General features: G+C 37.9%; 1 protein-coding gene across 4 annotated transcripts in view; it reads right to left on the bottom strand.

The window, feature by feature from the left end:
- Window positions 1-16,019, bottom strand: part of SLC25A12 (solute carrier family 25 member 12) — a 211,967-nt gene that overhangs the window by 48,225 nt on the left and 147,723 nt on the right. For all 4 annotated transcript variants that reach the window (XM_059167037.1, XM_059167034.1, XM_059167035.1 and 1 more), the window contains 4 exons: window positions 9,075-9,221; window positions 6,753-6,891; window positions 6,008-6,101; window positions 4,307-4,391 (listed from right to left, as the gene is read on the bottom strand). In XM_059167037.1, coding sequence (XP_059023020.1) covers window positions 4,307-4,391; window positions 6,008-6,101; window positions 6,753-6,891; window positions 9,075-9,221 — 465 coding nt within the window. The remainder of the gene's footprint in view (window positions 1-4,306; window positions 4,392-6,007; window positions 6,102-6,752; window positions 6,892-9,074; window positions 9,222-16,019) is intronic.

The following is a 16,019-nucleotide window of genomic DNA, read 5'->3' as shown; positions in this document are numbered from 1 at the left end:
ATTTTTAACTTCTAAAAACATGCACATAAAGCTTTTTTCCAAAATGGAGTTTCTCAATCACAAAACTGTGTGAAAATAAGCTCCATTCTCATAGATTATTATTATTTTTTAAGATTTTATTTATTTATTTGACAGAGAGAGACCACAAGTAGGCAGAGACACAGGCAGAGAGAGAGAGAGGAGGAAGCAGGCTCCCTGCTGAGCAGAGAGCCCGATGCGGGACTCGATCCCAGGACCCTGAGATCATGACCTGAGCCGAAGGCAGCGGCTTAACCCACTGAGCCACCCAGGCGCCCGATTATTATTATTTTTTAAAGATTTTACTTATTTATGTGACAGAGAAAGAGACAGTAGCAGAGAAGCAGGCAGAGAGAGAGGAGGAAGCAGGCTCCCTAAGGCAGAGGCTTTAACCCACTGAGCCACCCAGGCACCCTTAGATTATTATTTTTAACTATGTCTCCTTTCAAAAGAATATGTTGAACTAAAACTCACAGAATAAAAGGGCTCTGATCCCAAATAAGAATCCAGTAACCATTGGGGTGCCTGGGTGGCTCAGTGGGTTAAGCCGCTGCCTTCGGCTCAGGTCATGATCTCAGGGTCCTGGGATTGAGTCCCGCATCGGGCTCTCTGCTCAGCAGGGAGCCTGCTTCCTCCTCTCTCTCTCTCTGCCTGCCTCTCCGTCTACTTGTGATTTCTCTCTGTCAAATAAATAAATAAAATCTTTAAAAAAAAAAAAGGAATCCAGTAACCACTAATTATTATTCATATGAAAAGGCTCTCCTGTGTTCAACTACACGCATTTTCTTTTTTCTTTTTCTTTAAGGTTTTATTTATATGAGAGAGAGAGAGAATGAAAGGGAGCATGAGAGGAGAGAGGTCAGTGGGAGAAGCAGACTCCCTGCCGAGCAGGGAGCCGGATGTGGGACTCAATCCCAGGACTCAAGGATCATGACCTGAGCCAAAAGCAGTCACTTAACCAACTGAGCCACCCAGGTGTCCACACACATCTTCTTTAACCTGTCTTCCTTTAAAGAATGTTTATAAGCCCTACAAAACTGTATGAAAACTAAAGAATTATAGTGTTTTTTAATTCTTAGCTAAAAACATCTCTATAAATATACAAATGCCTGAATGGTGTTTGGCCTCCACCCTTATTAAACAGCACTTTTTTTTTTTTTAAAGTACAATATATGGTCAGTAAGAAGGTTTTTTTAAGCTTAGCTAGCACTGTAACTTGTGCTTCACTTGTATTCAGGTATGTAAATTAATTTAATTAATGCTATAGATTTCACTTCATGAATATTCATAAGTAGAAATGCTACTGTAGCTGTCATTCCTGTTAATGACTGTGTACTGAATTTTTAGCATTTAGGCTGAAAGAAAATACTCAGCACTAAGAACAAGATCGCCTACCGTGAGCAAATGGGCCAAAGGAAAAGACACTCTTTTCCTTAAGGTTCTGATTATGATCATGAAAGTGATATTTAATAAGATTAATTAAGTGTTTTTCAAAGCAAAATAAGAGTTGAGAATCTTAACTAATTTTTAACCTGCTCCCTAAGCATATGTGTATGATAGGAAATGACTTAAGACCTCATTTGATAGTAGAAAGTTCTTATGCTTTTGTTGTTGAATGTATCTCATTCTATAAATGAGAATTAGATAAGGCAAGATCATGCCAGTAAACAAGTCAAACTACCTAACCAAAACACAGCTTCAAGCTGGAGGCCAACCCAATAAAAAGAACCACCCCTTCAAAATAGCACACTATTAATGGAGAAAAGAAAAGGAAAGAAAAGCGGAAGATTACACAGGGGGAAGAAAAAAGCTAGATTTTAATACCTCCTGAAATGTATGATTGGAATGGAAATAAGTCCAGGGAAAATAAAACAAAATTCCTTGCGTATAAGTCACACCTGGATTTGAATTCAATATTCTCGCCCTTATAAAATAAGATTTAAGGGTTTGTGAGTCTTTTGTTTTGTTTTTTAGATACCACCTTTAAGTGAAATGAAATGCTATTTGTCTTTCTCTGACTTCGTTCACATAACATAATACCCTCTAGGTCTAACACGGTGTCACAAATGGCAAGATCTCATTCTTTTTTACGACTGAATTATATTCCCGTGTGTGTGTGTGTGTGTGTGTGTGTGTGTGCATACATAACACATCTTTCTTATCTATTCATCTACTGATGCTCACTTGGGTTACTTCCATATCTTAGCTGTTGTAAATAATGGTTGCCAGAGGGAAAGTGGGTGGGGGATGGGCAAATTAGATAAAGGGGATTAAGAGGTATAAACTTCCAGTTATAAAATATATATGTCACAGAGATAAAAAGTATGGCGCAGGAAATATAATCAGTTATTTTGTAAGCTACATTAATAGACCTATTAACACTGAAAAATACCTTCCTTTGAAATGCAATTTTTTAAACATCAAGATCAAATTTTTATAAATGAATGCTACAAAAATGCAAAGTTCAATTCACTGAGCTCTTTAAATATTACAATGTCTCAATTATTTAATAAATTCATTAAATTTTATAAATCAATGAACTGGAATAAATCCACCTATTTTTTAAAGGATCTGAGAACATTTGGTGGAAATAAACTTTGATGGCAACAGATAAAAGTTTTTTGCTATTAAAGAAGCTAAACTTCTTCGCTACCTGTATACTTTTTTTTAAAGATTTTTATTTATTTATTTATTTGACAGATAGAGATCACAAGTAGGCAGAGAGGCAGGCAGAGAGAGAGAGAGAGAGGGAAGCAGGCTCCCTGCTGAGCAGAGAGCCCGACTCGGGGCTCGATCCCAGGACCCTGAGATCATGACCTGAGCCGAAGGCAGCGGCTTAACCCACTGAGCCACCCAGGCGCCCCTGGTTACAGGTATACTTTAATCTTCAGGAAACTTTATTCCATTCCAAGCAAAGAAAGTATTAACATAAAAAGCAATATTTTCCATTTTTAATCTATGTATCTAACTAAAAAGTTCTTGTTTATTATGTAAAGGAGAAGTAGAAATTCTAATCAGCTTCAGAGGGAGAATCCTCATTCCATGGACCTCAAGTAGAAGAAAAATTTCCTACCAAATTTCCCAAAGTGAGCCCAACGTACATGCCCGATCTTTCACTAGCACACGTGGCTATTCACCTGTGTGACAGCATTAAAGAAAAAGCAAACTTGGGCTCTTTCTGTGGCATGCCCATTTAGTTTTTTCTCTCTTTCTGTTTCCAGTCTTCTTCCCCATCTCCCCACACACTTTCAATGTCTCCTAGAGCACCACAGTCTCCTAAGGAATCACATGGGACAAAGGCTTCATCTATTAAAGCAGGGAGATAGCAGAAGGACAAGGAGTTGCCCTCCTAACCCTCACCCCTAACACAAAGCCATGTGACCATCACTACAACTGAGACTGCCTCTGAACACTACAGAAGTTAAGGGTTTCAGTTTAAAACAAGACCTAAAAAAATAAAACTACTGTTCTGGTCTACTCTTCCATGTAGTATCATGGGGTTTATTTTCCCACTAAGATAGATTTTTTTTTTAAGATTTTATTTATTCATTTGATAGAGAGCTAGAGAGCCCTAGTAGGCAAAGAGGCAGGGAGAGGAAGAAGCAGGCTCTCCATCAAGCCCAATGCAGGGCTCGATCCCAGACCCTGGGATCATGACCTGAGCTGAAGGCAGACGCTTAACCGACTGAGCTACTCAGGTGCCCCTAAGATAGTATTTTTGAAATCAGAAATGGGACTGTATTAACTTTATGGGACTCAGAGCTATTGTTTTAAATCATCCTTTAAGAAAAAATGCTTACATAGTTAAGGTTTTCTTTCTGGTTCATTAATTACATAGTTTTCCTGCATTACTGTAGTCGATAAAGCACAATCTCAGTGAAAGATTTACTTCATTAGAAGAATGTTTTATATTTTAAAAGCCCTATAAATATCAGTCTAATGATTCAAAGTGAACTTAACACTGATAGCTAAATGTCACTATACAAATGAAAGGAAAAGACTAGTAGTTCTAGGAAGAAGGAAGTCCAGCCCATGTATGTCTGCACTCTTATTTTCCTTACCTTAATAGCTAAAAGAAAAAAAAAAAAAAACATAAATTTAGTTCCCCATAAAAATACTTCATGAGGGTGGCTGTAAAAGTTCTACAAAGGTAACCTTTGAGCTAAGTCAGATCTTTTTCTAGAAAGTAGTTTTTAATTTTCATAGCATTCACAGGCTCTAGGCCATTGTGTACATGATTTCAGCATTCGGGGTGGGGGGGCAATTCTATTTACGAGATGCCTCCTACCTGTCTCTGAAGTTCTGCCAGGTTGTAAGGTAAGGCCCCCTCAGCCAATGGGGCTATTCTCTCAATATCTGCCAAAGTCAAGCGCCTTCAGGCAAAAATATGGAAAAGGAAAATTGTCAGACACCAACAAACTCCTCATACCAAGATCATATTTCTTCAGAAACAAAAACAAAGGAGTGGAGGAAAAAACTACGCTTTAAAAGTAGTATTTCTCTATTTACCCAGATCATTTTTTAGTAGAGAAAAAAATCTCCAGGCCCAGGTTCCCACAACAAAAAGCAAAAGACCCCAGAAAAATAATGTAGAGTACACAAATTTAATAAGACTCCAATGATACATAATAAAAGAAAAGAACTAATATTACCAGAAGCAAAGTATAGACATTGACAGTTCGTACATAACTTAACATATTCCTTTGGCATACATATTTAATGCACAGGTACAAAGTATCTTGAGAAGGATATACGCAAAACTGATAAATACTGGTGGCCCTTAAAGAAAGGTACAAAGGTAGAAGACAGACTTTTTATGGCACCCTCTTTTGAGCTCCAAGTTTCGAACCATAAATTACTGTTTTCCAAAAACTTACTTAAAAATAAGTATGCTCCATGAACAAGGTTAGGTCACTTCAGATTGTTTTGAAAAGCACTTTTTTGAAACTGTTTTATCATGAAGGAGGCTCAGTACCTTTGCTCAAAATATGAATTCTAGATGGATGAGATACAGCCTGACGTTTCATATTAATCACCAGAGATGGAGTGGTCCATTCTGTATCATGTCCAGCCTAACAATTCATTATGTAGCAAGAAGGCAATAAATCGCCCAGGTATACTCAGCTTCTATTAGTCCTCAGCGCTACCATTAAAACTCATTTTTCAGATATTCCTACACTTAAATAACTACTAAAGGCGTCTAAAAAAAAATCTTATTACTTAATAGAGCAGAACTCCCCCACCCCACAAATCCTGCCAGAGTTAAAGTTTTTTCTTTTATTTGCAAAAGAACTTTGCAAATTAAAAACTCTCCATGTGCTTTGTTTTGTTTTGTTTTTTAGGTTTTTTGTTGTTGTTGTTGTTGTTGTTGTTTTTTAGTCTATAAAATGGAAGCATAAAACATCTGAGCTTGTCTGGGATGAAAAGCATGGTGATAATGTCACAGGCCTATTTAACAAAAATGATACCCTCTAACAAAAAATGATATATACAATTCAGCAAAATGAACATTTATAATAAACCAATAACATTACAAGACTCCTAAACATGTACTTCAGTTTATTTGATAAACTTGGGCAAATTTTCAGAAATCTCTTTCATGTAAATGAGTCCAGATGAAATCATTTTTCCCATCCCTCTCTCACTTCTTACTCCCCTCTACTTTATTTTTCTTCCCTCCCCCACTCCCTCTCTCAAGCCCCGTAAGCTAACCCTGCTCTTTTATTTTACCTCTCTCCATCTCTTCCCTCCCTTCCCCCATCCTCTTTTCCTTTTCCCTTTCCTTTCTCCCCTTCTCTCTGTACATCTCCCCAACCTAAAGATCTATCTTCCTGTCTCTCCCTCCTCCTGTTTCTCATATTGCCTATCTTTCTTTGAATTTGTGGACTGCATTAACTACTGTTAAAATGAACTGAAAGCATACCCTTGCTTTACGTGTTAAAGAAATTGTCCTATAATAAATATCACAAAGAATTATTGAAATAGTTACCCTGTAGCATTATATAAGTCTGCAAGTTGGTAGAGGATATCAATTTCTAGTGGAGTGACCTGTCCATAGCGTATGGCACTCTGTGCAAATTCCTCTAGAAGAAAAAGAAAATATTTTAAAATCTGAAAAGATTCTTAATATGATTTTACTTTAACCAATTATGATCTGAAAGTTGAAGGCATCTTAGTATTATTTTAAAAATATAAAACTGAATTTAAATACCTAAGTTCAACTATGAAATTCTGAAAGCTGGCAAAAGATATTAACATCATGTACAGCAAAACCAGACAAATTAACTTCAAAGATGAAGTGATCTCTTTAGAATCCTCTCTGTTATCTTGTTTCTTTGCTTTGGTCTCCAGGGCTATAAGATAAAAGAATTGGCTATTCTCCAATCACCTAAACACCCTACTAAAATATCGCAAAAAGAACAGGCTTGCCCATCTTTCTGGGGCAACTCTTTCCTAGAAAAAACAAGCTGCCGCCGCACTGCCACTGACCAGTTTGACAGATTGGGCCAAGGTTCTTTTCAAAACTGTCAAAGCACTTTTCCATTCCTGACCCCAGCATCCCATTAATTCCACCTGGGTTTTTGGAAATCACTAGGGCCCAACTGAAGCATATACACATAGCCACATACTTTCTAGATCTGGCTTCAGAGGGGTAAACTTAGACCAACCTCACGCGCTAGATAAAGAAAAGTGAAAATGCAGACACAGATCAATACATATTTTTAAAGTCTTACCTTTTGTGACTTCAACATCTTTCCTTGTGCCGGCTAGAGTGCTGTAAATCTTACGAACAAGCTCCATATTGTTCAGTAAGGAGTTAAATGCATTGAAGTAGGAGAAGCTGACCTGATGTGAGATACTTCCTCCAGCTGCCTAAGAAATGACAACACAAAAAGTGTAAAAAACAAATGAAAACAAAAAAACACGTTTAAGGACACTACAGTTCTCCCAAAGAAGATCCAAAGGACTCTTCATTATTAAAGTGATTAACAACCAGTCCATAAATACAAAGAAAGTATCATACTGAAACACTCAGTGCATTTCACACCCTCAGGGAGGTCTATGTAATTTAGGTTTTAAGGAAGAAAGCAACATCTGGAAGTTGGACTTCACGGTTCATCTACCTATAAGGTCAGAAACAACAAATACAATTATCACAGATCAAAAACAATGGTTATTTAAACAAGATTTTCAAGATCTTCAACTATGGAACTCTTGCTAGTCCAGCATAATTCAAACATCAATGTACAACATAAGGAATATTTTTTTAAAATTGCCTTTATTCCTATACAGATACATAAAAACCAGTGCTAACTTTACATCTTAAGACTATTTCACTGTATCAGCAGCCCTCCTAATCTTTTCTTTTTTCTTTTTTTTTTTTTTTTAAAGGCGACTTATAATTAAGATATTTAACAGTCTGTGCTGGGCTCTACATCATGAAAGGTACAACTACCATAAATTCCAAAAAATGTAGAGAAAATCTAGGGATGACTTATTCACCAGAAATTAGACCTTCAGTGGAATGGTGCAGAAGAGGCTCGTGCCTGAGGTGCAGTGGGGGGGCAATGTGGCCTTCATTACTTCTCCAGGATGAGGAGGTAAGCTCTCCCTCTGCCTACCAGTTGGACATAAACTCAAAGAGAATATTTTTCATAGTTTATAAAGCCTAATTTCTAAGTCAGGAGTCAGAGGAACCCATATGATTAAAAACATTCTCTATTAAAAACTCAAAGAAATACTTATGGAAATACCAGTGTGACCTTAATCATAAAGGTCTACTGAGAACAGTGTAGGTAATGATAGGCACCCATCCCTCACACACATGCCTTAACCCAAATATAGATGATATGTGTGTTAGCCTGAATTTGGATGCCAGTGACCCAAAAGCAGAACTCAAATTATTTATTACATTCCTTTAGGAATTGAAATGCCATTTGGTAAGCTGAAGCTATAATAGGTCTATGTGATCCAATTGGAAAAGATTAAATGGGTCCCCTCACTCCAAGGCACTGAGTGAGTCCTTCCCTAGGATAGCCCTCCCCCACCACAACCACCACTTTCCTCCCTCTCTCCCTTTCTTTCCTTCCTTCTCTCATTTTTTGGCTGGGGTATGAGGTGAGGGTTCAGGGAGTGGGAGATGGGTGTCAAGGAGGTGAAATGTGTAGGACAAGGTGACATGCTCCATGTTCAAATTCACTGAAGAAAAAGAACAGAAGTTGATCTTTCTACCCTGGTCTAAATCAGGGATAATGATCTTCAGCTGAAACAACAAAAGTACTCACTGGCTTCCCTCCATTTAAAACAAGCAGCAATCAAAAACTTATACGTAAGTACAATGCATGAACAAGAAAACTGGTAAGTGAGGAAGGTTTCACCACTCTTTGTGAGGAAGTGAATGACATCAGTTTGCTATGGTCCAGATGGTTACTTGTTGAGATTAGCAGTTCGACAGAACAAAAACAGAAAAACAAAACAAAACAAAAAAAAAAACCCAGCTGGTCCATGCAGACTGAATGCACAGGTGAAGGGGCAGAGAGAGGAGGGAGCCACAGAGGCTGATGCCCACGTATTTCCTCCATACCTTCTGCCTCGGCCATGGTTATTAAAACAGTGTAGAGGCCAGTGATGATTCCTCTAGCAAACAGCACCCTGCAGGCAACAGAGGAAGGAGCCATCTTTATAGCAAGGCTTTGGGAGCCTGGTGGGATGGAAAGAGGCCAAAGTGAAGGCAGTAGTGTCTGGGAAAGGTACTGCCACTGGAAAAAGTAATTACACACCCTTGTCTACAAACTCCTTGTTTTCTTTGGTTGGACTCTATAAATGGAGATAAACAATTTGGAAATACATGAAAGCAAGATGGTGGCTCTGAGAAAGCTATGATCTGAGGAAATTCACCATCACCCCCACCTCCCTCACACATACCAGTTTACCTTCTGTAACCAAACATAAGGTTAGAATAGTTGAGACTCCAATGGGTCCACAGAGGCAAGCCGGGACCCAACGGTTCAAAATTTTTAAAGAAACAGAAAATGGAGCACTTGTTTTCTACTTACTGAAACTAAGTTCTCCTCCACGAAGGGAGTAAGCATGTGAGACCGAATGGTAACCATGATGTCACTGAAATCCAAACCGGAAATCATGCCACTTTTGCTTTTGTCTTTCAGCGCAAAGGCTTGTCTTGCATGTTCCAGTTGTAGCTCCTAGAGAGAAAAGTTGGAAATAGGACATTAGATAGGTCAAAGCACATCCAAATTGCATGTTTTGAAGAGGAAGGACACCATTAAACATTAAAAGATGTTTAATTTATTTTAAACATTCATGTCTTGGGGTTCCTGGGTGACTCAGAGGGTTAGGCCTCTGCCTTGGGCTCAGGTCATGATCTCAGAGTCCTGGGATCAAGCCCCGAATCGGGCTCTCTGCTCGGCAGGGGGCCTGCTGCCCCCCTCTCTCTCTGCCTACCTCTCTGCCTACTTGTGATCTCTTTCTCTGTCAAATAAATAAATAATATCTTTTTTAAAAATCCATATCTTGGCTTTAATATTATACACACTGGACTCCACAGCACTGTAAGTAAATATGAAAATAGTTCCCATTTCCATGCACAGGAATTAAGCTTTAACACCATTTATAAAATATTATGGACAAGGTTACCTTTGGAATAATTAATATACATTTGGACAACTACAATTAAATGAATATTAGATCAAGCAAGAAGTAGGCTATGTTCAATATGCTCTAGATGACAGGCTGTAATATTTAATGTTATATAACTTACTTCTCTAATTTTCTTTAAAGGGACATCTTTCTTTTTAAGATTTTATTTATCTGAGAGAAAGAGAGCACGCGCATACAGAGGAAGAGGGAGAGTGAGAGGCAAAAGCAGATTCCCCAGTAAGCAGAGAGCCTGGTGTGGGGGCTCGATCTCAGGACCCTGGGATCATGACCCGAGTCTAAGGCAGACACTCCACTAACTGATCCACCCAGGCACCCCAAAGGACATCTTTTTCTATTTGCAGGTGCTCAAATGAAAACTGAGGAATGTGTGGTTTGACCATAATAACCAAATTCACATATAAGAGAGTGCTTGCCTCCTCCTCTAAAAGAAGCAATACATTTGCTCATTATCTCTCTCTCCAACAGAACAAGTTTTTTCATTGTTTTTAAAAATATTTTATTTAATTATTTGTGTGAGGGAGAGAGAGTACAAGCAGGGGGAGCGGCCGGCAGAGGGAGAAGCGGGATCATGACCTGAGCTGAAGGCAGATGCTTAACCAACTGAGCCACCCAGGCATCCCAGCAATAAAACAAGTTTCTAAAATATTTTTTCTTAACAGGTTGGCAGGCTAGAGACAAGTATATGAAAACTACTAAATCTTTCAATAGTCATAACTTTAAAAAATTAGAGGAAAACATTGTAACACCTATCATCAAACATCTAAATGTTTGGATTTCCTTGAAAAGAGCAACAGGAGTGGAGAGCTGAAACTCAACTGGTAAGTACAAAATTAACAACCAGCATGATTTGACAAAGTTTTCTTTTCCCTCTCTTCTACTTTTTAAAAAAATGTTAAAATATCTATTGAGATAAAATTAACAAAATCATAATATATTTAAAGTGTGAAACATGATTTGATATATGCATACACTGTGAAAGGAATCTTGCCATGTTAAGTAACACATCCATTACCGCACATAGTTATCTTTTTTATGAGACCCCTCAAGTTCTACTCTCTTGGCAAATTTCAATTATATAGGGGTGCCTAGGTGACGCAGTTGGTTAAGTGTCCAACTCTTGATTTCAGTTCAGATTGTGACCGCAGGGTCCTGAGATTGAGCCTGTGTTGGGCTCCACTCACAGGATGGAGTCTGCCCCTCTCCCACCTCTCTAAACAGTCTATTGAAAAAATTTCAATTATACAACACAGTATTATTCATAGTCACCATGACACACTGTACATCCTCAGACCTTCCTCATGTTATAATTGAAAGTTTGTGACCTTTTTCCAGTTTCTCCTGCTTTCTCTTACCACCCCATTCCTCAATGAGCCCCTGGCAACCACTATTCTACTTTGTGTTACTATGTGTACAACTTTTTTTTTTTTTTTTTTTTTTTTTAAAGATTCTACATAGAAATGCTATCCTGTAATAGGGCTTTCTCTGTCTGGCTTGTTTCACATAGTGTAATGTCCCCCAAGTTCATGTAAGTTATTGCAAAGGACAGGACTTCCTTCTTTTTTTTGAGTGAATGCTATTCTAGTGTGTGTGTCTGTGTATGTGCGCGCACACATACACAATTTCTTTATCCATTTATCCGCCAATGGACACTTAGGTTGCTTCCGTACCTTGGCTACTGTGATAATGCTACAATAAACATGGGAGTACAACTACCTCTTTGAAATAGTGACTTTTTTTCCTCTTTGGATACATATCCAGAAGTGGGACTGCTGGATCATAAGGTGGTTCTATTTTTAATTTCTTAATGAGCCTCTAAACTGTTTTCCATAGTGGCTGTACCTGTTTACATTGCCACCAACAATGTACAAGGGTTCCCTTTTTTACACATCCTTGCCAGCATTTGTTGTCTCCGGTCCTTTGATAATAGACAGCCTATCAAATATGAAGTAACATCTCATTGTGGTTTTAATTTGCGTATCTCTGATCATTAGTGAGGTTGAAAACTTCTCCTATACCTCTTGGCCATTTGTATGTCTTCCTTGGGAAAATGACTATTCAGGTCCCTTGCCCATTTTTATTTTTATGTATATATGTATGTAATTGAGTTGTATAAGTTCCTTGTATATTTTAGATATTAATCCCTTATCAGATATGTGGTTTGCAAATATTTTCTCCCATTCCAGTGGTTGCCTTTTCATTTTGTCGACTGATTTCTTTACTGTGCAGCTTTTCATGTTGATGTTATCCTACTTGTTTGTTTTTGCTTTTTCTGCCTTTGCTTTTGGTGTCAAATTTTAAAAACCAATGCCAAGGGATGCCTGGCAATTGGCTCAGTTGCCAAGGCAAGTGGCTCAGTGGGTTAAGCAGCTGCCTTCGGCTCAGGTCATGATCCCAGCGTCCTGAGATCGAGTCCCACATCGGGCTCCTTGCTCGGCAGGGAGTCTGCTTCTCCCTCTGCCTCTGCCTGCCATTCTGTCTGCCTGTGTTCGCTCTCTCTCCCTCTGTCTCTCTCTGACAAATAAATTAAAAAAAAAAAAAATCTTAAAAAAAACAAAATCATTGCCAAGACTGAAGTCAAGGAAATTACCTACTATGTTTTCTTCTAAGAGTTTAAAGTTTCAGGTCTTATGCTCAAGTTTTTAATTCATTTTGGGGTTTTTTTGGTGTATGGTATAAGATAGGAGTTCAGTTTCATTCTTTTGCATGCGGACATCCAGTTTTTCCAACACTGTTTATTAAAAACACTACCCTTCCTCCATTGTGTATTCTTAACTCTTTTGTCAGAAATTGACCATATATGCATGGGTTCATTTCAGAGCTATTTTGTTCCATTTATCTATGTGCTGGTCTTTTGACAAAACCATACTGTTTTGAGTACTATATCCTCATACTATAGTTTAAATTCAGAAAGTGTGAGGTCTCCAGCTTTGTTCTTCTCAAAATTGCTTTGGCTCTGTGGGGTCTTTTGTGGTTCCATACAAATTTTATGACTGTTTCTCTAGTTCTGTTCAAAAGTACCATTGGAGGGGCACCTGAGTGGCTCAGTGGGTTAAACCTCTGCCTTCGGCTCAGGTCATGATCTCAGGTCCTGGGATCGAGCCCTGCATTGGGCTTTCTGCTCAGTAGGGAACTGCTTCCCCCTCTTTCTCTCTGCCTGCCTGTGATCTCTCTCTCCCTCTGTCAAATTAAAAAAAAAAAAAAAAAAATCTTAAAAAAAGAAAAGCCAACAGCTATTGGTTAATTTTATTAAAAAAAAAGTACCATTGGAATTTGATAGTGACTGTATTGAATCCACAGATCACTTTGGATAGTATGTACATTTTAACAATATTAATTCTTTGAATAAATGAACACAATTATTTTTCCATTTATTTGTGTCTTCAACTTCTTTCATCAGTGGCTTAGTTTTCAGTGACCAGATTTTTCACTTTCTTGGTTAAATTTATTGCTAAGTAGTTGATTTTTTTGATGTTCTACAAATGGGATTCTCTTAATTTCTCTTTTTAATAGTTCACTGTTAATGTATAGAAATGCAACTGGTTTTGTATCTTGATTTTGCACCCTAATACTTTCCTGAAGCCATTTGTCAGTGCTAACACTGTGTATGTGTGTGTACTTTTTTTAGGTTTTTCTATATATATCATGGCATCTGCAAAAAGGGACAATTTCATTTCTTCCCTTCTAATTTGGATGTCTTTTATTTCTTTTTCTAGACTAATTGCTCTGGCTAAAGCTTCCTGTACTTTTTAAAATAAAAGTAGTAAGAGTGGACATCCTTGTCTTTTTCCTGATCTTAAAAGCTCTTAGCTTCTCACTGCTGAGCATGATGTGAGTTATGGGCTTGTCATGTATATGCTTTATAATGTTGAGGGATGTTCCATCTACAGCTAAGTTGCTAAGCATTTTTATCATGAAAGGATATTGAATTTTGTCAAATGTGTATCTGTATCTATAGAGATGATCATGTGATTTTATTCTTTATCTTGTTAATATGGTATACCACATGTAATGATTTACATATGATGAATTCTCCTAGCATTCCAGCAAACTTTATCATGGTGTATGCTTCTTTTTATGTACTATTAAATTCAGTTTACTGGGCACCTGGGTGGTCCAGTTAAGTGTCTGCCTTAGGCTCAGGTCATGATCCCAGGGTCCTGGGATCAAGTCTTGCACCAGGCTCCCTGCTCAGCAGAGAGCCTGCTTCTCCTTCTCCCTCTGCCTGCTACTCTGCCTACTTGTGCTCTCTCTGTCAAGTAAATAAATAATTTTTTAAAATATTTAAAATTCTATTTACTAATATTGTGTTGAGGCTATCTGTATCTATCTTCATCCGGAATACTGACCTGTAGTTTTCTTTTCTTGCAGAGTCCTTGTCTGGCTTTGGTATCAGGGTTAACACTGGTCTTGTAAAGTGAATTTGGAAGAAGTTTACCCTCCTCGTCTACTTTTTGGAAGAGTTTGAGAAAGACTGGTATTACCTCTTCTTTAGATGTTTGGTAGTATTCACCAGGAAAGCCATCTGATCTTATAGTTGTCTTTTTGGGAGGTTTTTTGTTTTGTTTTGTTTTGGTTTAGTTGTTGTTTTTTTGTTTTTGTTTTTGTTTTATTTATTTGACAGACAGAGATCACATGTAGGCAGAGACAGAGGAAGAAGTAGGCTCCCTGCTGAGCAGAGAGCCGGACAGGATTCGGGGGCTCCATCCCAGGAGCTTGGGGTCATGACCTGAGCCCAAGGCAGAGGCTTTAACCCACTGAGCCACCCAGGCGCCCCTTTTGGGAGGTTTTTTAATTACTGACTCAACCTTCTTGCTAGAAATTGGTCTGTTTAGATTTTTTATTTCTTCATGATTCAGAATTGGTAGGATATATGTTTTTAGGAATTTATCCATGTCTTCTAGGTTATCTCATTTGTTGGCATAGAAATATTCAAAGTAGTTTCTTATGATCCTTGGTATTTCTTTTATCATTTATGTCTCTTTCATTTCTTTTTTTCCTCAATCTAAACATCTGTCAATTTTGTTTATCTTAAAAAAATACAGTTCTCAGTTTTATTGATCTTTTCTATTGTGTCTCTAGTTATTATATTTCCTTTTTTTCTGCCTTGACTTTTGTTATTTTCTTCCTTCTGCCAACTTTGGCCTTAGTTTATTCTTCTTCTAGCTCCTTGAGATGTAAAGGGAGATTCTTAATTTTTTCTCAATGTCGGTGTTTATTACTATAAACTTCCCTCTTAGAATTGCTTTTGCTGCTTCTCATACATTTTGGTATGTTGTGTTTTCATTTTCATTTGTCTCATGACACTTTTTGATTTTCCTTTTGATTCGTTCTATGATTATCAATTATTCAGGAATGTGTTGTATAATCTCCACATATTTGTGAATTCTGTCCTCTTCTACTTTCTTCATTCCCCTACTCGTACTCCATTCCTTCCTATCACCTCCAACCATATCACTCAAATGAAACAGGAATTTTAGGTCTTCATTCCAACCTTAAAATACTCTTGGAAGTATCCCCCACAGAAAGAGTATTCCTAAGCAGCATCAGAAATAGACACAGGTCCACTCCATGTCTGATATGCTTTGCCTTCCTCACTTCTCCTTTTTTCCGCCTTCTTTATGTTTTTGTCAAGTCTTTGTCTTCTCCATCTATAAGTCTTTGCCTCTCAGAAATATGGACACAATGAAGCCTTATTAATGACACTCGGTACTAGAGAAAATGTGGACCTTTATATTAAAGACAAAGCAGAATCCTCATTGCAAGAGTAAGGATGGAAGGATAGATTTTCTGTTTTCCATTAGGTTAACAAATGGAGGACTCCTAAGTATCTTTTAAAAATACATAGGAAACGTATCACAGATGAAACTGTAGAGGGTATCAGACTGGCTTCCAAATGGTCCAGGAGGAAGCACAGTGGAGACTATAGACAAAATAAGACTGGCCAACAGTTAATAACTGCTAAAGCTGGTTGTTGGGTACATGGAAATTCATTACACTGTTCTATTTTTAAATATACTTAAAGTCTTTCAAAAAATGTTAAAAAGGGGCGCCTGGGTGGCTCAGTGGGTTAGGCCGCTGCCTTCGGCTCGGGTCATGATCTCGGGGTCCTGGGATCGAGTCCCGCGTCGGGCTCTCTGCTCAGCGGGGAGCCTGCTTCCTCCTCTCTCTCTCTGCCTGCCTCTCTGCCTACTTGTGATCTCTCTCTGTCAAATAAATAAATAAAATCTTTAAAAAAAAAAAAAAAATGTTAAAAAATTAACATTAATGACTTCAAATGAGAAACAAAACAAAAGGGGAAAAAAGAAGGCTCCTATCTAAAGCTC

This window comes from Mustela lutreola, chromosome 3 (assembly GCF_030435805.1).
Source record: "Mustela lutreola isolate mMusLut2 chromosome 3, mMusLut2.pri, whole genome shotgun sequence".
Taxonomy (NCBI): Eukaryota; Metazoa; Chordata; class Mammalia; order Carnivora; family Mustelidae; genus Mustela; species Mustela lutreola.
The sequence above is the reverse complement of the archived record's forward strand: the minus strand, read 5'-3'. Positions and strand labels throughout refer to the sequence as shown.